At 28.1% G+C, this 22,293-nt stretch overlaps 1 protein-coding gene across 3 annotated transcripts in view; it reads right to left on the bottom strand.

Moving 5' to 3' along the window:
- LOC129958062 (phosphatase and actin regulator 2-like) overlaps positions 1-22,223 on the bottom strand; it is a 68,344-nt gene extending 46,121 nt beyond the window's left edge. For 2 of the 3 annotated variants that reach the window (XM_056070230.1, XM_056070229.1), the window contains exons 1-3: positions 21,826-22,223; positions 14,515-14,637; positions 3,546-3,722 (exon numbers count right to left, since the gene is read on the bottom strand). In XM_056070230.1, the coding sequence (XP_055926205.1) occupies positions 3,546-3,722; positions 14,515-14,637; positions 21,826-21,943 (418 nt within the window). In that variant the 5' untranslated portion in view covers positions 21,944-22,223. The remainder of the gene's footprint in view (positions 1-3,545; positions 3,723-14,514; positions 14,638-21,825) is intronic. The other variant, XM_056070231.1, reaches the window with a different exon arrangement.
- Between the last annotated feature and the right edge of the window lie 70 nt (positions 22,224-22,293).

Raw genomic sequence — 22,293 nt, 5'->3', positions numbered from 1 at the left:
ACAAGTTAGGCAATGGGATAAATTGGGATACATAACATCAATTTTTCTATTTATAACTAATACAATCAATGGCGGACTGAATAAAAAATTTCTTAAATTTCTTTTTGCCTTTAGAATTAAAATAGGAAAAAATTACATTTTTGTTATAAACACGTAGATTTTCGGAGCCTCAATTTTCTCTTAAATTATTACGACTGGCGGTGTTCTGCAGCGAGATGGGAGGGATGCTACCCCCCTTTGCTGGAAGTGTGTGGTCCTTGCGAGAGGTGACTAAATGACATGCTTTTTCCTATTTTATTTTCTGACAAATGCATTTCAGAATCATAAAACTGACGGGTATGCGAACTGACCTTTCTAAAGTAAAAGAAAGTCTTCATCACACCATTAAAGTCCTTACAAGAGGGTTGAAGAATGATATATTTGATAATCAAAGCCAAATTTGGGAAAAAGAACACACTTTTTTTTTTTTTTTTTTTTTTTTTTTTTTTTTTTTTTTTTTAAGATCCATGTGTTTGGGGGCATTTATTTGATCAAGTTTACAGTATTGTTGTGTTGGAAAGACAAAGGGGCCTCAATCTTATTGAACAGATTTCTGGATATTAATTCGAACAAACAATTGGAGGGAAATGTGATTTTGCTGTTTGTAGAGAAAAGGCAAGCATATCTGGCAGGAGGAAAAAAAAACAGTGAAAAAATGTGCTAAAAAGTTTGTTTGCTAAAATTTTGGTTTCTCTATTTTTACCTTGCTTTTGTTGTATTAAACACTGACCAACTTCGGCAATGAAGTCACACATCTTCTTATCTTAATTCAATGATATCAATCACCTTTAAATTCACCAATCTAATGTAATCTAAATTCAAAGAATTATTACACAAGACCAAGAAATGAATTAGTTACAACACGCATAAGCATGTCATCTACTGAAAATTATTATTCTTTTGGTCATGGATAAAACGAAATTTACAATTTAGCCAAACTACTAATTTCTAAACTTCACAATTTTTCCGAATGCTACCAAAATATATTTTTTTCGCTTAGAGCATATAATTCAGCATACATTTTCTCATCTCTTCGAGTGATAGAATCTAAAATCCGATAAAGAACAATTTAGGTGTCCTAATTACAAATTTAATTTCAAGTTTTTATCACGTTGCGTTTATGAGTATTCACATTTCAGTATCTAGGAATAGACAGAGTGAGAGGCGCTATCTTCTAAAAGAGCTGGAATTTTTAAATTTGACAGATATACAAGTTTGATAATTAAGCCTGTATAAAATTTCATCCATTTAGCGTCTTATTTATTATGTTCGTACAGATTTTAAGTAGTAGGATACATTTCTTTTAGACGATTTCATTATCCAAAACTTCATTCAAATTAATAATTTTGATGTAAAAAACAAATTCCATCCTTTTAACTTGTTCCATGTTTTACTTACTATACTCGCAGACAGATGTACGTAATTTCAAATATGCTTTAATTCAGATTGGCCTGAAATATGAAGATTCGTTGAAATCTAGTGCCAATTTATTTAAAGACTACAGCTCTTTGCCCTGTATAATTCGCATACCGACAAGTAAAAAACCGTCTTCCAAATATTGTCTCATCACCATAAGTATTACCCTCATTCAGTTCTAGAATCAGATAAGTGGAATTTCATGAAGCTAATGAGCTTCCACTTCCGTCATATTTTCATAATTTAAAATTTTGTTATTATAGTGTTATCAGATAAATATTTAACATTAGCTTAGAGCATTGAAATAGTTAAAATATTGTTGAACTCTATGTAAAAACCAAAAGTGAATATTTTTATTATTATATAATAACCTTATGAAACGTAATAAATCTCCTATTCCATTAACAATTGTTTTCGCCTAAAAATAAAATTTCCTCCTTTTAATAAATATCGATAATTTCATTGGCTTAAAATGTCTTCACGGTATTCGCACCTCACCAATCAGCGATTTAAAAGAGAGAGAGAGAGAGAGAGAGAGAGAGAGAGAGAGAGAGTTAAACAAGGTATTTTATACATCATAAAAATTATAATGACTGATAATTTATTAAGGCGGGATCAACTAAAAAGACTAAATGATAAATTGATTCAAAAATATTGGAAATGTTTCAATATTTTTAAAAAATTATAATTTGAAGATCATATTAATATTAAGAATAAATCTGCATAGTATTGTTTATTGTTCCGAAATTCCTGTAAACAAAAAACGAGAGAAAAGGTTTTTCTTCTTTTTTTTTCCTGTTAAAAATAAGCTGAGATTTACTTAATATGCATTCCTCGGTGGGTTGGCTGTTTTTGGAAGGAGTTATTCGCAAACAAAATTAAGCTATCTCAAGAACTACTGCGAATTTCAGAATAAAATTTGATATATACACAAAAAGATCTGCTGGGTCAAAGTATTGAAAAATCACGATTTTCATCATGGAGAAATTTAGAGATAATGGTTAATTAACTCAGTTAATCAGTTTATCTATTTAACGAAATCTGCCCCTTAAGCCATTTCCATCGACACCAATTTTATGAAAATGCGATAATAAATAATGAAGTTACAGAGGTGTTCCATTTTTTTGTTGTTGTTGACAACTGTTCCAATAGTCTTCATTTTCTTCATAAATTCGGCTCTACTGGAGAGTACGCGTTTTATATGCTCTTTTTCTTATAATACCTCTTATAATATGCTCTTTTTCTTATAATAATCATGAGATGGATATTGCATTTCATTTTTAGAACCTAGACACCAAATCTTACTCTTCCTAAAAATATTGATTATGGAGATAATTTTCACGATAGGTTATCAGTGTTTACAAAAATCGACCCCCCCCCCTATTTACAACACTCTTTCTTGAAAATATATATATATATATATATATATATATATATATATATATATATATATATATATATATATATATATATATATATATATATATATTTTTAACTTAAGGCTTCTCTTCTGAAGATGGGAATTCCACCCACCCCTCAGCAGATCTGGCAAATCAATATTTTGTGAACAATTTGAACTTCTTGGCTGTAAAATGCATGAAAATCTTTAAATATTAATCATACATTAAATAAGCGCTCCCTGATCTCTGAAAATGAAATGTATATAATAACAAAATGCGTAATGTCTTAGGTTTAAAGTGAATGTGCATTCGATTGCAATACCATAACTGCTAATTGTCTTGCATCAGTTCCAGTTTCAAAATAATTAGTATTTTTTTTTTCTTGTAGCAAAATACGGTAAATAACTTTAGTAGCTGTAAACTATCCTCTTTATATCATGTAAAAAAGAGAAACAGTAATTTAAAAAAACTTTTGTTGCAAGATAAATTTGATAGCTCCCTTTCATAAGAAAATTTTTCTGTTTTTGAAAATGTCGACTGAGTTATTTTTCTGGAAAACAACAGAATAAATTAGTCTACAATAGCTAGTACATTCTCGATTCCCACGCTGGACATTTTATAAATGATGTTTGAAATAAAAGGCCATTCATTACATGTTTAAGATAAAGTGCAGATTGGAATTTTACCTACCTCTGGATGTTTGCTCAAATTTATCACTTTTTTTCTTTCTTTTCCACTTCCAAGGTTTGAATAATCTGCCTAGAGCTGAAAGACGACTTTGTTTACCTTCTATGGGTGTAATTGACGTCCTGGAATTAGAACCAAGGGAACCAGTTCTCATACTTCCTGTTGTCTTTTTTCCGGTTGCTTGAAAAAAAAAAAAAAAGATAGCTTTTATAAAAACAACCATACTTCAAAATTACATTTTTTTTTTTTTTTACAACTTGGTAATATATCAAAACCAGGCATATACGCTCATTCACAATAAATTGTACATAAATTGCTTCCTTTGAAGCAATATTTAAATTTAATATTTTCAGAGACAAAGACACAGTTGATTTATAAATTACCAAAAACACACTACGATGATCTTACTACACAACCACGTCTCATTTCAGTTCACTTAAAAGCATCTATTAAATTGACTATTTTTATGAACTTTTTGGATGGTATAGTCCAAGTATCATAAATTATGACTAACGTTACAAACATTTTCCTTTGAAGGCTGCATAGGTACAATTTAGCTATAATTCCAAATCTATATATATATATATATAAAACAAAATCTACAACTTTTACAAATATTTTGAATATTTTTATCGAAAAGTGGTTGATTAATAATTTAATGCTTGACTCGTAAATTTCAAGGAAAGAATGTAGATCAGATTTTTTAAAATTCAAAATAACAAAGCATTAGATAATTTGTTTTATAAAATTTAAATAGCTCGAGCATTACTTAATTAAAGATTTTTAAAAATTACGGAATCGAAGCCTTTTCAGCTTCAAATTGGAATATATATGATGCAAACAACATATCAATCAATCATATATATTTGTGAAATAAAACTTTTGGTAGAACATCTTTTAATATCTATTACAAAACGTGAAAATATCGGAAATTTATGTAAAATATTTTGTACCTAAATTTATGCTTTCATAATTGTTCTGCATTTATACTTGATACGTTTTCAACTTGAAACATATACTATATTAATTCAGATTTGATTCATTTCATTAAATGAAATTTTAAATTCAAATAGACCTATATTACTTGTTTCAATGCTATTTTGTTATGGTTTAAAATGAACATTTCATTAGGACATTGCAAATTTTGTTTATATTATATTATATTATATTATATATATATATATATATATATATATATATATATATAGTGAAACCAAAACATTCTCATATCGTTAATCATGCCATTAACTTTTATTCAACACAATTTATAATTAAATATTTCATTAGACTGAGTTAACAGGTAATCATTTCAATAAAAATTTTAAATATGACATAACACAACAAAGTAAAGAACATTCTTGGTCATAAAATTAATAAGTGTTAATTTAGATATGAAATTGTGAGTAAAAAATTCATAAAATTAAAAACATTATTAAATTCCCAATTATGCTAATAGATAAATTCCCAATTATCTTAATTAACCTTATTAATATAAGGTCAATTAGGATAATCGGTAAAACGAATTTTGCAGATTTTATCATTTTCTTCGATTTGAAATGACTGACATGAGTAGAAGATAGTTCTATAATTTATGTGAGTGCATAATCATGTTTTGGAGGGTTTCTTAAATAATATCTTTTTTCCGTCAATTAATTCACTAATTAATCAATCTCAGTTACAATGGCATTCATAATTACCCCGATATGTTCCCAACTGCCCCAGAGATTATTGGGTAATTGGGGAAACCTATTTTGGTTTCTGATCGCCGCAATGAATTGATTTGAGAATATATTTGAAATGATAAGAAACTACTGCTTTTTCCCTCAGAACTGATTTAACCGCCAGTTGTTAACTATCCAAAATACCGTTTGTTTACGGTTTTCCAACAATATATATTTTATGGAATATTGCATATAAACTATCATGGCTATTTAATATCTTCAATTTCGAGTAATTTATAATCAATCTATTGCCATTTTGCAAGGAAAGGTGGGGAAATGAGCCTTTATAGAAACAGAAATCACTGAATTTCGTGAGACAAGTAAAGGAAATATTTCAGACACAGAAACGCATTTTAAAACGAGTAAGGACTAGCACCACAGTTTAGTAGTAGAATGTAAAACTCTCAATTCAACTAAAACTTTAGATCTCCTATTTAACTCATTTTCTCTAGCAATTAGGTTTCCTGAAAAAGTCTACTAAAGCGACAGGATCTGGTAGAATAATTTTAATCTGGCAATGGGAAATTGTAAACTGAAACCACTAAATCAAATTTTGATTTAGTCAAACTGAAGTTCTTCAAACTAGTTCACATTGAGTTGACTACCGTCAACTTCTTCAGTCTCTCAGACTTATGAATAATGGGCCTTTATTATGGTATCTTCAACATAATCGATCAAAATAGACATATTTCCTGAAAAATCAACCATGGACGATTCGAGATAATTAGTTCCTCCAGCTGCACAATCTTCACTTTTTTTTTTACTTCCCTACTTGACGTCAACTAGCTATTAATAATCTACTTTCATTCGTGAAAAGTAATATATATTGCACGGCAGTCTTTAAAAATGCCAATTATTAATTAGACATAAAATAATGATCAATATTGATGGAACGAGCCGCTACCGCTTTCCGAGATTTAATATCACTTCCTATTAGGGGTTGCAATACCGGACCAAAATTTCAATACCGGCATTCGGTATTTTTTAGATCTTAATACCGGGATACCGGTTTTAATACCGGTATTAGAAATTTTAGAAAAAGAAAGAAAACACAGATGTTTCTTTGTTTTTTTTATTTGCCGGTTTTATTAGAAAGGGTAAATATCACAAAAAAAAATTGTAACTTATAAATTATAACAGTATATAAAGAATCACAAAAAAGTAAAGGAACAACTTATTTATTTAAATCACAAAAAAAGTGTAAATATCACTATTCAGTCTGTGGTGCTAATACAAATTTTTGAAATGCGTTCTTAAAAAACATAATGTATCAATTATACTGTCTTTAAGCCTGAAAAGTAATTTTGTGTGAAAATCACCAACTGTCGAAAACGCTCTTTCGGCATCTACGCTAGTTGGTGGTACTGTTAGCAATGTGCGATATACTTTTTCCAAGTAGTTACCTCTAAATCCCTCATCTTCAAATAGATCAATTTCTTGTCGGATGGTTTTGGATATAGTTGTTTTCTGTATTGTATTTTGGTTCGTTGATTTTTTTTTATTTTATTTATCGCTATATCTAATTTTTGTTCAAGAGACAATTCCTTTTCACTATCGACATTAGTGCCATCATAATCTTCGAGAACTGAACCGAATTCTTCTGAATGTGGACAGGTTTGTGGGCAAAAAATTTTAAGAAAATTTACTATAAACTTAATCAGATTTGAAGATTATTTTATTTTCTTCTTTTTCATTTTTATTTTCAAAATCATTATAATTATGTAAATACCATAAGACATTTTCTATTTCGGTATGCCTTTCTTCTGTGCGATTTTTCAATGTAATATATAATTCTTCAGATAGTGATTTGTGCTGTTCTTTTATGACTGCAACATGAAATTTATTGTTGCATTAGCTGCTAATAAATTAAAATCTCTCCGACATAATGCCTTTGCAGTCAGTTTTATTGGAAGTAGAGCAGATATAGCTTTGGATATTAAGTCCAATTCCCTATCTGAAAAATTAATTTACAGGTTTAAGTCGATTATTGCTTTATGGATTGGATTTCTAAATTTCAATAACCGTGCCATCATTAGGAGTAAACTGTTCCAACATGTCTTAGAATCTATTATTAACATATATTCTGTTTTATTTCCAGTTAGTACATATTTTTGTAATATTGCATTTTTTGTAGGGGAAAGCTTAAATGTCTTAACAATTTTTCGAACTTTATAAATTATAGGAAGAAATTCTTGATGTGTTAATATTTCATCCTCATTAGCAATATCTTCTTCAACAATTACATTGTCATTATCTTCATTGTCAATATCACTCTCACTCTTACTCTCTTCAATGTCGGAATCCGAAGTTTCTATATCCACAGTATTTGGATTCTTCTATTCTTAAATTTTTTGGTATAATACATCTATTACTCCTGATTGAATTCCATGAGCATAGCACCAATCAACGATTTGCACCAATCAACTTTCCAACTTTTTTTATAACTGTTGCTCCATTAGTCGTTATGGATACAATATCTTCTTTCAGGGATAATTCATGTTTCGCTAATTCAGATTTAAGTAATTAATTAAGCGATTAATTAGCTAATTAATTTCGCACGTTAGGGAGACATAAAAACAAAAACGTATACTATTTTGCTATGTCCGCGATCCCGGAACATATAGTGGAGACAATTTTAAAAATTTCTAGTAAATACCGAAAAACCGGTATTTAAACTTGTGAATACCGGTATTACAAAATTGTAAAATGGCTCAAAGTACCGGTATTCGGTATCCCGGTATTGCAATCCCTACTTCCTATCAAACAGTAAATTATTCCTAATACATGAAAAATGTAGGTTTTTGTTATTATAAAAACTTATTCTTATCTACTCAACGATGAAAATTGTCAGGAATAACTAAAACCCTATCCTGTTTCTCAAGCGAAAACCTAAAAATGAAAATTAAATCTTACTATTAATCATTGTATCCAGCAGATTCAAGAAATATATAAATTAGCAAATAGCGATGTAGGAAACGAATAATGACACACACAAAAGTTTGGGTTTTACTTTTTTTGAACACAATTGTAACCACAGTAAATGAATGTTAAAAAATAATTCTCTGAAAAATGGGAAAGTGTCGTTTGCCATCCTCTAGAGTTGTCTTAAAGAAGGCACATACTGTCCGGCTCAATAAGGCTTCACACCGGTGCATATTATAGTCCGTCTACCTTTCAAATTATCATTTCTGACTCCTACACAACATATCAAGAACACAAACTATCTGTACAAGTATTTTTATATAAAAAACACCCTCGAAAACTATATAGTTAAATAAAAGGTGGTCGTCTAGATGGGAGAAGCATATGATATGAGAGGCCGGAACGCAGTCTTGTAAATGAGAAGTTTATTCTTTTGAGAGAGCTTGGATTTGTATTTAAATATGGGGTAAAGTTAAACTTTAGCTCCTTTTTAATTATTTTTTTATTTTGGCGATATGTTTTTTTGAAGGTTAAGTGCTTATCCAGTGTTATTCCGAGGTAAACTGTTTCACTTCTCCAAGGAAGAGCTTTTCTAAATAATCTTAGTGGTGGTCTGCAGCTCTCGAGCAGACATGATACTCTATAAAAAAAACTTGAAACAGGAATTTTTGCATAGAAGGATTCCTCAACAAAAATCCAAATGGACCAGGTAGGCGGTAAGCTCATTCTGAACAGCTGCACTAAATTACTTTTTGAACACAGAACTTTCATATGCAAATTTTCACAATCCTATTTGTTCAGCATGAAAAAAAGGATTACATTATAATAGATGAATGATGATTTATTAAAATTTTTCGTACTCGCATTACAAGTAAAATTCTTCAAATTAAACTCTAAGTTCATTTTAGTAATACAGCAAAGCATTTAATACAACAGTTACCATCATTAGTATCAGATTACATTTAAAATAAATGTCTATTTTTTGATGTTAATAAATGTAATATCATGGTTTAACAATTATTATAACTACAATCAAACGAGAAAGTACACTTTAATGGGATGAGAATGCAAAACTGACGAGAACATATTGTCGCATTGAAGAAAGACATTCGAGTCTCCATGGCCGAATGGTCATAGCACTGGTCTCATAATCGATAGACCTTGAGTTCGAATCCCGCTAGAGACAATGGGGTTCATAGTGTGTGTAAATATTTAATTCATTGATTTTATGTTTTCCTTTATTTCATGTTCCAGAAGATACTGGACATTTCTTTAGTTTACCAGACAAGTGTTCTGAACTTTTCTTACTGTCTCCAGAAAAGAATTCTGGAACTTTCCCTACTTGTATAAAAGCAGAAGATTTGGTCAGTCACTGTATTCTCAGTTCTGAGTTGAGTTAATAAATTGGTTTAGCTCTACTTCTTGTGTGCGTCATTGAGTTCAACACTAGAGTATCTACGTGACAATATACTGAATTTATCAACCAACATAGCTATTACTTCGATGCTCTAAATAAACTTCAATTTGAAGGGCATGTTACAGTAACAAAAACAGCCACAAAATTAATAAGAATCTATTCCAATGCAATGTTAAAAATTGAATAAAATCCATCCAATCAATCTTCAATAAGCACAAAAGATTACCAGAAGGAATAATTTCTATTTTCCCAAATATGGATGCAAGCTAATGATATACATCTGAATGGAAAACAGCATGACCCAAATAATTAATATTAACCTGTTAAAAGGGTAATTAATCTACATTCAACTCGTTTCGCACTGATATATTTCGTCATGCCCTATTAACGGGTTAAGGAATAATTCGATTTCATATCAAACTGTACATAAAAAAATAAAATTTTAATTTAAACGTTGATTATTTTTGCCATGCATCTGTTACGGAAATCTGTTAATACAGTCTGTTTCAAATGTCTATAGAATCTTGTATTCTGGCTATCACTTTTTGTAATATATGATGTATTTCGATACAACTTACTATATAGAAATGCTATGCCGGTATATTGAAGGGGGGGGGGGAAAGCAATGATATACCTATATTTAACGTCAATTTTTAAATCGTAGAATAAATAGAAATAACCTGCCCTGAAAATTTATAGACAAATGCAGTTTTATGCAAATATGGTATTGGTAATCAGAACATCGATTAGGAGCTTAATAAAAACGATATAACAAAAGGAAAGCGGTCGCTTGTTCTGCGTTTTAAGATGCCTAAAGTTTCACAGCTGTCTGAAGGAGTGAGTAAAATTCTGAATTCGAGACTGTTAAGGAAATATCGAAACTTTTAAACCATTCTAAATTGTGATTAACTCGTGAATGAATTAAATGATTAATCGCGTATAAAACTCGTTAGTTGCCATATGAGGCAAAACATCCGGGAAGACCAAATGTGATGGACAGTCGGATACAAATTTGGTTATTTTAGTTATATTAATGTCCCGTTTGGAAGCAAAACGAGAACTATTTTGAGGATGGACCTCTTAGTTTTGAATCCAAGTCAAATGCGAAGACGGCACTGGCATTACCTGTCCAAACTTCAAGCTCGAATAAATATATTTGCAATTGGTGTTTATATGCCTTTCCGTTTTGCTATAACATATATTTCACTATAATCTCTAAACTTTTGGGACAGAGTGTAGTTTACTTTAAAAAGCAATCTTTTTTCATAAATTATGTAAAGAATTATTTTTGATCTGAAATAATCAGAGTATTCTTTTTTAAAAGAGTAGTTGTTGAACTCGCAATGATTAACAAATATTTGATTCTTAATCTGGCTTGTCATAAATTCAACAAATATTTGATTATGCATACTATAATTATTATTTTCGTCAAGGATTATTCTAATTGTTCACATAATTACAGCATATCTATTATTTCTCTATTTTAACGAAGATTTAAATAAAAATTGTCTCAAAATTTTAACACCTTAACTAAAAACAAAGACTCTTTCCCTTTTCCATAACAGTCTGTATTCATCTAATAAGTCCTTAATTTGAGTTTGGTCATAAAAAAATTGTCACCTGCCAGCTCAGGTGCCGCCCTCGTCATCTGACCGTGGTTCCCAATTACGAGTTCCGCCCCAAATAGCCCTAGTGTTGCTTTAAAAATGGGATGTCAATATAACTAACTAACTTAAGCGAAATTTCACAGTGCTTTTAAAGGGCAAAGGAATTCTTCTCATTTTTTGAAATTTACATACAAAAATAAAAAGCACGATCCTGTGTAAATAGAGCTTTTGCTGAAATCAATTTTCTAAAAAGACATATGAAATTACATAATAGCAACATATACAAAATACATCATTAGCAGGCAATTTTAAAATCATGGATGGTCAAATCTCTATAATATTTCTGTAATGTATAAAATGAGTAATGTAAGGAATAAGATATTTTAATTTTGTAAGATTCTCGCTCATTTCTACTTACTGTTTTGTACAAATTTCTTTACAATGTAATTACCAGGAACGGAAACACAAAGATTAATTTCCCTCGTTAATCAAGTATATACTTCTAAAATCTGTTTTGTACACAGCAACACAATATTCATAAGTTGTTTTTGAAACATGAAATATTGTTTCAAAATACGATGAGCTTCAATAGTTACGTATTGTGTCTAGGGATTGCAATACCGGTATACTGAATACCGGTATTTTGAGCCATTGTACAATTTTGTAATACCGGTATTCACAAGTTTAAATATTGTTTTTTTGGTATTTACTAGAAATTTTGAAAATTGTCTAAATTATATGTTTAGGGATCACCAACATAGCAAAATACTATACATTTTTGTTTACATGTCTCCCTAGCGGGCGAAATTAATTAGATTGTGAATACAAAGTTGCATCGTACAATCAAGAGAAGTGATAAAATACTGTTTGAAAACGGATTGTAAAACCTTCCGCGCTTTTGCGCATGCGTTGGGATGGGCTTAACTCGACAAAATAAGGGTAAGAGAGGGGTAACGATAATGTAATTGTTGAAGACATTAATAATGACGATGAAATATTAACCCGTCAAGAATTGCTTCCTATAAAGTTCGAAATTTTTTTTAGATATTTAAACGTTCCCCCACAAAAAATGCCATATTACAAAAATATATATTAACTGGAAATAAAACAGAATATATGTTAGTATTAGATTCTAAAACACGTTGAAACAGTTTACACCTAATGATGGAAAGATTTTTGAAACTGAGAAATCCAATCCAAAAAGCAATAATCGACTTAAACCTGCAAATTAATTTTTCAGATAGCGAATTCGACTTAATATCCAGAACTGTATCAGCTCTACTTTCAATAAAAATTGGCTGTTGAGGCATTATGTCGTAGAGATTCTAATTTATTAACAGCTAATGCAACAATAAATTTCATGTTGCAGTCACTGAAAGAACAGCACGCATCACTACCCGAAGAATTATACATTATATTGAAAAATCGCACAGAAGAAAGGCATACCGAAATAGAAAATGTCTTATAGTATTTACATAATTATAATGATTTTAAAAATGAAAACGTAAAAGAAGAAAACAGACTAACCAATTCAAATCTGATCAAGTTTATAGTAAATTTTCTTAAAATTTTTTACCCACAAACCTATCCACATTCAGAAGAATTCGGTGCAGTTATCGAAGATTATGATGACACTAATGTCGATAGTGAAAAGGAATTGTCTCTTGAACAAAAATTAGAATTATCGATAAATAAAAAAAATTTCAACAAACCAAAATACAAAACAGAAATCAGCTATATCCAAACCCATCCGACCAGAAATCGATTTATTTGAAGATGAGGGATTTAGAGGTAAATACTTGGAAAAAGTATATCGCGCATAGTACCACCAACTAGCGTAGATGCAGAAAGAGCGTTTTCGACAGCTGGTAATTTTTGTACAAAATTAAGTTCCAGGCTTAATGACAGTACATTATGTTTTTTAAGATCACATTTCAAAAATTTGTAATAATACCACAGACTGAATAGAAATTTACACTTTTTTGTGATTTAAATAAATAAGATGTTCCTTTACTTTTTTCTGATTATATACTGTTATAATTTATAAGTTACAAATTATTTTTTTGCGATATTTACACACTCTAATAAAACTGGCAAATAAAACAAAGAAACATTTGTGTTTTCTTTCTTTTTCTAAAATTTCTACTACCGCTATTAACACCGGTATCCCGGTATTAAGATCTAAAAAATACCGAATACCGGTATTGAACTTTTGGTCCGATATTGCAATCCCTAATTGTGTTTTATGGAAGAAACATTTTCGTAACTTATCCACAATAGAAAAATTTATAAAATTAAGCGCATTCATATAAATTCTCAAGTAGAGAATATTGTTTCGATACATTTCTTCAAAACCACCTACTTTTTAATTAATGTTTCTTAATTGATATTTTAATCAAGAGATATTTTCTAAATGAATGAAATGAAGTTGTAAAAAATTATTAAAGTGGTATAAATTAAGAAATAATTTAAATATGCATTTTTCCACAAAAATGTGATATTCTGACCTATTTTGGAAATGATTAATCACATGATAAAAACAATATACACTAGATTTAAAATTTAAGCATGTTCTCTGTAAACTTACTATTTGAATAAATACATTTATTACAAGCTTTGTGATAAGAATCAATACTATTTTGAATGCTAAGAAAAGATAAATTTTAATAAACCACATTTGATGTAACATTTTAACAAACACATTAACACGATTATTAACAAGTATTTATCACAGCTTCACTTTTTTTTTTTTCCCGGAGAGGAAATAAAACAAGATTACAAAGGTCATGTGAATAATTATAATTTAAAAGTTTATAGCTAAAATGCACCGTTCAGAATTATTTTAGCCATAAACATTAAATTAAAATTGGAAACTATAGGTGACATACAGGCTCTGTTCTACATACAAGTATATGAAACGAATAAATGATGATTTAAACATTTTTTTTTGTTTCTTTACAGTTGCATTTAGAATTTTTCATAGAATAAGACATGAACACATTCTATTATAAAATTAAAAGATCTTAATTTGAAAAAAAGATAAATATATGCCATAGTACAGATATCAATATGATTCAAATTTTGAGGATACCTAATCTTTTATGTTAGTGCTTAGTTTGACTAAGAGATATCAATAGCATATTTTGAACTGAAGCGATATGAGCATAATACAATGTTTCCCAGAGTTCACATTATTACATCTCTACAAAACTGTACAATAACAATTCCACCCAACCCATATTACAAATTTAAGGATGTAATTAACTGAGTTATGGTATGGAATGTGGTGCTGGAAAATAACATACAATTTTCAGGAATGCTGTTATCACAGTAGGAAAAGCTACCAGAGTGCTCAAAAGCAAATGAAGCAGGGGACACTTCTTTAAGTTGGATTGTCATATCTTCATGCTTAACCAAGGCTGATGTAGCTAGAACAAAAATGTTTTAATAAAATAAATATAAAATAGAAAACAATGAGGTTCTTTAAAAACATAAAATGCTCATTGTCATTTTATTTTATTTCCAACAAATAGCATACTATGTAAAAAAAAAAAAAGTTGTGAAAGTTATAAATTTTTATAGGTTAAGTACTTTTCCTTGAATTTAGCTTTACGCTATTATCTTTTCATTTGAGGACATACTTGCAATGCAAAATAAGTTTTTTTTTTTTTTTTTTTTTTTTTAAATAATAAGTGGCATAGTAAAACCTCAATCAAAGAAAATTTGCCCAATCTAAAATTTATCCAGTTTTTAAAAATTTTCACCTCAGAACTACAAGAAATGTTATATCCAGAGGAAACAAATTAAAAAAAAAAATGACTTCAGGTTATTTTCAAACATTAAACATTGCAGATACATCTTTGGTTAAGCATGTTCAACACTAAAAGTTTTTTCCTCCATGGTAACTTGCTTACTTAATAAAATTCTTTTAAAATATTTCTGAATTTATATAAATACAGATATTTATTTTCATCCACTAATATACTTGCATACAATCTTAACATGAAATTCCAGGACAGCACAGTGGCAAAACTAAAAGATGGCTGGCAGGGTAAAAGTTTAAAGATGGGTGGCAAAATCTGCTATTACTACATCATTTAATCCATCACAATTAATATAGCTTTCTATTTATCTGAAATCTCCAAATAAATAACTTGCAGCTAAGAAATCTTGTAATATTATCAAGAAGTGTGCCAATAATAATAATAAAGAAAGAAAAATGTATTGTAATTTTGTACCATATTTTAGAAATTAAATAATTAATAAAAATTCTCCCTGAAATTTATTTGCTCCACATAACTTGTAAGAGAAAGGCGATATTCTGCAAATTTGCCTTAGGGATCAAATGTTGTAGCTAAGCTAAAAGGAGTTTACACTTTTCATTAAAAAAGTATTCACTAAGTAAAAATTTTAGGTAAAGGAATATAATTTAAAAAATTAAAAACTAGGCTTTTACATTTTTTCTCCCAAACCTCTTTGTAATATAATGCATATTTCAAGATTCAAATACTGATCCGGAATCTGATTTCTAAAACCCTTTTATTTAAAGGGCTTATTCTCACTGCCTTATAGTTACTAGTATGCTACAAAATTAACAGAAAAATTGTCAAAGAGCAGATTCAACATCTATTATATTAATTGCAATTAATTATCCATGCAATTTCCAGCTTATTTTTAGTTTGTTATTGATATTTAAGTAAAAGGCAATATTATAATAAGTTTCAAATTAATTTTTTTTTAAATTCTCATATCATAAAACAATATTTTAAATTTAAGAAATACTCCATCAGAGCATCATTTAAAATAAGCTGCTAATTTTAAATAATTACATTAAGTGATTTTTCTAAAATTAAAAGAAAAACAATACAACTGAATTTAAAAAAATACAAGTGGAACATGCACTTCTTTAAAAAAAAGTAACAAAATTTTAATACCTTAGTCTCTGAATAATGTTTAAAGATTACTACAGTACAGTGAAGTACCTGCATTACAGTAAAGATTCAAGAAAAACCACCATAATTCCAATCAAGATCTAAGGAGAAGACCTGTACTTGTCATCATGTCTGACTGACTGAAGTTTTCTTGTGCAGAAAAGTTGTAATAGAATAGTCAAAATTCAGTTCATTTTTTTTAAGTTACACCATGACAAATGAAGAAAAATTTATAATTTTGAATAGTAAAAATAAATTATTTTGAAGTATCTTAAATCAAATATTTAAATGAACAATTTATGACACTACACCCATCTATTTCTAATGCAGTTCACTTTTTTTCTATGCAGCAATTGAAATTTTATGTTACTAGCATTACAATTACAAAATGCAATGATTCAAAACCCAAGGAAATAAAAAGGAATTAAAATCAAAGTGAAAGTAAAAATTTAAACAGAATGGATACTCTAGTTCCAAAAATGTCTTATACATCAAAGTTAGAATGACTTTTATTTTGGAACATGCTCTCATTCTTTATCAGTTTGAATGTTACAAAATATGTAAACATTGAAAAAATACTCTTGTAAGTTGCGATACTTGGAATTATTAACTTTTTAAATTTATTCTTTTAATGGTAGAATGACCTGATTGTCTTCTCTGTTCTTTTGTTCTCTGTTGCTGAATACATAAATATAAGAAAATACTAATAAAAAATATTTTATACAAAGTGATTTTGATGACTAGTTAGTTCACTGTGGTTAATGCCGTTAATAATTTCAATTGAATATTTTCTGTACCTTTGTTTTCCACAATAAAGCATTCTTAAATATTAAATTTTGATAAGTATGTAGCCTGTACCATTTTAGAAGCTGTACATCATTCTGTTTACTGTGTCATATATCTCTAATTTTTTTGTCATCTTACACAAAATTAAATTTTAATCTGAAATGGAAATAAATCAACTTAAAAAAAAATCAATATTTTCTTTTCTGACACTAAACATGTTTATTATAAATATAAGGACAGAAGGAAGAGTTTTTCAGCATTGAAATTTTCTGTGTATTACAAAATATATTTCTTAGATAATATCTCAGATAACCATTCAATAAAAATTTCAATGTAAACTAATAAAAAAGCAATTACTTCTAATATACCTTTATATAACCAATAATACTAATAAACTTAAATAACCAATAATAATAATATGCCTTTATATAACCAAAAATACCAATATACCTTTAAATAACCAACAATACTAATATACCTTTAAATAACCAACAATACTAATATACCTTTAAATAACCAACAATACTAATATACCTTTAAATAACCAACAATACTAATATACCTTTAAATAACCAATAATATTAATATACCTTTAAATAACCAATAATACTAATATACCTTTATATAACCAATTATATTACAAGAAAGAGCAGTAGTGTTTAAAAATGGACAACATTAAAATATATATTTTTTAAACCCTTAACTGGGGAGGTGAAAATTTAGGACTTAACTGAGGAGATACGGTCTAGGAGACCACATTTTCTTTACACTCAAACTAAATTTTCTAATAATGAATGTATTAGTATGAAAATCTGTCAATATATTCTGCAGATATTTTTCCTGATATATAAATATGTTTTAGAAGTTTTTCAAAATATATTAACATTGAAAAAAGTAATTGCTTTGGAACATACATTTTCTTCTCAAATTACATGTTACAACAAATAATATTCTTGAAAAAACATATTACTTATTTTTTTCAATCATATTTATTTTTCCAGCGTACAAAGGTATATAGAAAACAATATAAGAGAAAATTCAACAATTATATGAAAAAAAAAATGACAATACGTAAAATTGATCCTTTTTTTATTGGCATCATCGCATTTCAAGGACATTTTAAATATACAGGTTAATTACACATATAAAAATCAGCCTATAAATTCTGCAGATATTTCTCTTGGTATATAAATATATTTTAGAAATTTTTCAAAATAAATTTTCACTAGAAAAATTAATTATATTTGAACATACGCATCAGAATCAGCCAAATGAGAACTTTAATCGAAACATTTTTCTATACATTATCCTTATCACTACAATCACTTTCTGCTTTATTTAAAAGCCACTGGAACTCTGCTTTATAACTAGGATCAGTAGATTGGATGATCTTTCGAGCACCAAGTTTTAGAGTCATTTAATATGCCTTATATAAAACCGGAACACTAAAAAGAAGGCGAGGTCTCACAGTTGCGCTAAGAAATAGCTGAAATATTTAAAAAAGTATCCACTGAAACCGGCTGAAAAAGTGCATGTCTAGTGAAGGTCATGAAACAGGAAGCTACAGGGTCAATCCATTTGATTGAGCTAAAAATAGAATAGGAGTGACTGAAAGTCCATCTTTAGCGGTATCACAGACCCCACTTCCCCAGTCAAGGGTTAAATCACAGTTTACTTCTGAAGTTAAACATTAATTATAAGGACAAAAAAAAAAAAAAAAAAAAAAAAAAAATTAGCAAATCCATGTTTTAAACAGAAACCTTACATCATAGTTCCTCTTCAACAATGGAAATAAATGCTAAGATGAAATATCTGCAGCATTTATATAAAAAATTTCAGCTTTGTTACAATTATATATATAGTGCAAAATATTTTTAAGTTAATTAAATATAGACAAAAGCATAGTAAGATGAAAGTAAACAAAATTTAATGACTTGTTAATACTTTGAGGTCCAACTTTCAGAGAAGTCAACTAACCTCTCTTGGGGAGTCTCTTGGGGTCAATTTTTCACTCTCTGAATCTTAAAATTTCCTATTACATACATTCTCAGTTTTTTCAGATATCCATAAACCGTTTAGTTTCAGTATTTATATTATATATATATATGTATATATATATATATATATATATATATAATCAAAAAAAGAGAGAAAATCAAAATTACGATTAATCTGCAATAAAATCCTAATAATGTGCAATATAATACAGCTAGATTTCTAGTAATTGTTCTTCTTGAGACATGCATCTTAAATATTAATGTGTTTTAAGAATTTTATATATAAATAATTAATTGCTGAAGAGTTTTTTTCTTCCATAAATATAGTTTTTATAGTCAAAATATTTTTCACAATTTAATTGCTTAAGAACTTGAATATTTTGATAAAAAGCACATAAAAATAAAGGATTTCACACACTAAACATCATACCTCTACTTTTTCAAAAATTGAATTTTAAGATTGGCCATTGTAAATATTTTCCCTAGTCTCCATAATTTAATTTCTGAAAATGGATGCAAACTGCTTCTTTCATTAGTTAAGTATGTTACCCTCAGGATGTCAAAAGTCAGCATTATTCCTATTTTTAATCAATGCCTATGCATCTTTGTTTGCTTACTTATAGTTCCCATTCAACAGCAGCTATAGATTGGATAAAATAGAATACCTCAATAACAAAAGATGTAATGTAAATATCAAATACTTATATTTGATTTAATTTAAAGCTGCTTTACTAAAAATTATTATTTATTTATAATAAAACAAATAATTTACTAGTCCATTTTTTAAGCAAAAATTTTCCAACAGTTAAAAAATAAGATGATAAATAAGAATATGAAGCATTGGATACGCATATATAAAATTAAGTTCAAAGTAGTTCTTTAGAAAAATTCACTGAAATGTTGAAGTTTTACAATTTTTGCTTGCAATAATAGGGAATCTGCAAGAAGAAAAAAGAAAGAATGCATTTGCGATCCTAAAAAGTAGCTGTGGTCCAATGTTAAATAGTCACACACACATGCACACAAAGTTTCTTTCAAATAATTCTGTAATCATATTCAGAACACTGAAAGTCATTTAAATAACATTCACAAAACCAACTATGAGGGGGAAAAAATCAGGATATTTCCATGGCTAACTTGTTTAATTTTAGAAATGTAGGAAAAAAAAAAAAAAAAAAAACATTTGGGAAACATTCACAAGATCAATTATGAAGTAAAAAAGATAGTTTAGGATTTTTTCCATGTCTAACTTGTAGTAATGAAGAAAAAAAAAAAAAAAAAAAAAAAAAAAAAACATGAAATAAAGAAAAGGAGTTTCAAAAACCATTCATCTTCCTAATCAAATAATACAAGCCAATAATTAAAATGCATTCTCCAAAATAATTCAATTTTTAAATAATCCGGCTTTTCAATCTTTCTTTCATTGCATAATTCAACACATTCTTTAAAGATTTTCTTCTAACTTTCACAAATTTAAAAAATAATATATACTATAAACGAACTGAAGCAATAAAATATACTTTGAATTTGCTAAATTTTTGGATTTAATTTATGCCCCACTCAAATTGTGACACATTCAGGCTAAAAGAAAAGCAAAATTTATAATTTATTCATAAAAAAGCATTCATCTTTACTTAGACTACTAAATTAAACTCGACACAGAAATTATAATACAATTGTACTTTCAGCCCATCAGAAAGGTTATTTTAAAACTTTGTAATTTTTTTTTTTTTTTTAAATGTTAAATCTTAATGGCACTTTTAAGTCAGAAAAATAATAACATTGTAGAGGATTGAAAAAAGAAAAACAACACATAAATAAATAACTACATTTTATTTTTGAAAATGCACTAAATAGTTAAAATAATAGATATCTGTTAATAGTTCCAATAAGAAAAGCTAATGGAAATAAAAACACGTAGGAAAAAACAATGAATCAATTGATTATAATGCCTCGAAGATGGACATATAATATATTGCACATGAAAATAAAAATATGTAGTGTAAGTATATTAATTTTTCTCCTAAATTTCAATGCTACAATTACTGATAAAACATTTTATCATAATTAATAAAGCTTATATCTCTCAAAAAAGTTTTATGAAAAGGTTATCAAAGAAAGAGTAATTTTATACACTAAAAATAACAGCAAGGCATAACATTATAAATTTGTAAAAATATTTATTGACAAAACTTCGGTATACTATTGCAGTCGATCTTTATCAGTGAAAGATTGCATTTGATTAGATATATTTTACACATACTAAAAGGACTACTCTTGCTATATAAGAAAGATACAAAAAACATAGAATAATATTCAAAAAATTCCAATTATGAGAAAAATGAGTTTTTAAGATTAAACATGAATAATTAAGAAACTATGTTGGAAATAAACAAAATGAACATTTTTTATTAAGTAATCTGTAATTTTGTAATTATTTAAGAGAAAATCAAATAAATTCCCTATTGCATCAACCTTTAACAAGACTTTCAAAATATCTATAATCTGAATAACACTTTGAAATCTTATAATTTATGTAAGAATATTTATTGCAGGCACACACACAAATATTTAATAAAAAAACATAAAAACAAAACAGTTATTTTCATTAAAAATATTCTGTAATTTAGGTGCAACAATTTATTTGCATGCATTTAGTTAATGTGAACTTGCATTTAAAAGTAAAATAAAAGAAAAATCCCTTTTAAAATAACTTTAAAGGAACAAAAAATCAAAAATAATATTAGAATTAATTATTCAAAAATTATCTTTGAATCTAAATATCGCGAAACCATTCGTTATACGCGCTATATGCCTGTTAATATCGATATACCATGTGCAAATTTATCTATAATATATTAAAAAAGCTTGAAAAATCGAAAGAACTACAAATAAAAATTACCTTCATCCCGGCGAATTTGAGCAAGCAATAATGCTGTAGCTTGCGGATCACTGTTACTTCTTTGGCGACGATGGCCTAGTAACTTAGACTTTTCAATTCCACTTATAGATAAAGACATATTAAATTTAATGCATCTCTTTTTTCGCTATTGTCGTCACATCTTCATGTATTCAATGACCTGTCACTATGCAGACACACGAATGAAAATATCTTAATTTCGCACATCATAAATTTTTTGAGCTACTGCAGTTAAATATCTGGAAGCTATTAAGAAAAAACATTGATCTGACGAATTCAGATACGATATGCAAACTAATTATTATCTATATCAGCGCGGAATCTCCTCCATCTCTCATTAACAGTATCTCTTATGCATTCTCTTTTATTTTCTTGACAGAAGTCACCATGTTTATCGAAAGGCGCGACACCTGCAGGATTTAAAACGAAAGTACAGATAGTATTGCCAGA

The sequence above is a fragment of the Argiope bruennichi genome, chromosome X1, assembly GCF_947563725.1.
Source record: "Argiope bruennichi chromosome X1, qqArgBrue1.1, whole genome shotgun sequence".
NCBI lineage: Eukaryota > Metazoa > Arthropoda > Arachnida > Araneae > Araneidae > Argiope > Argiope bruennichi.
Note: the sequence above shows the minus strand (reverse complement) of the source record. Positions and strands in the feature narration are given on the sequence as shown.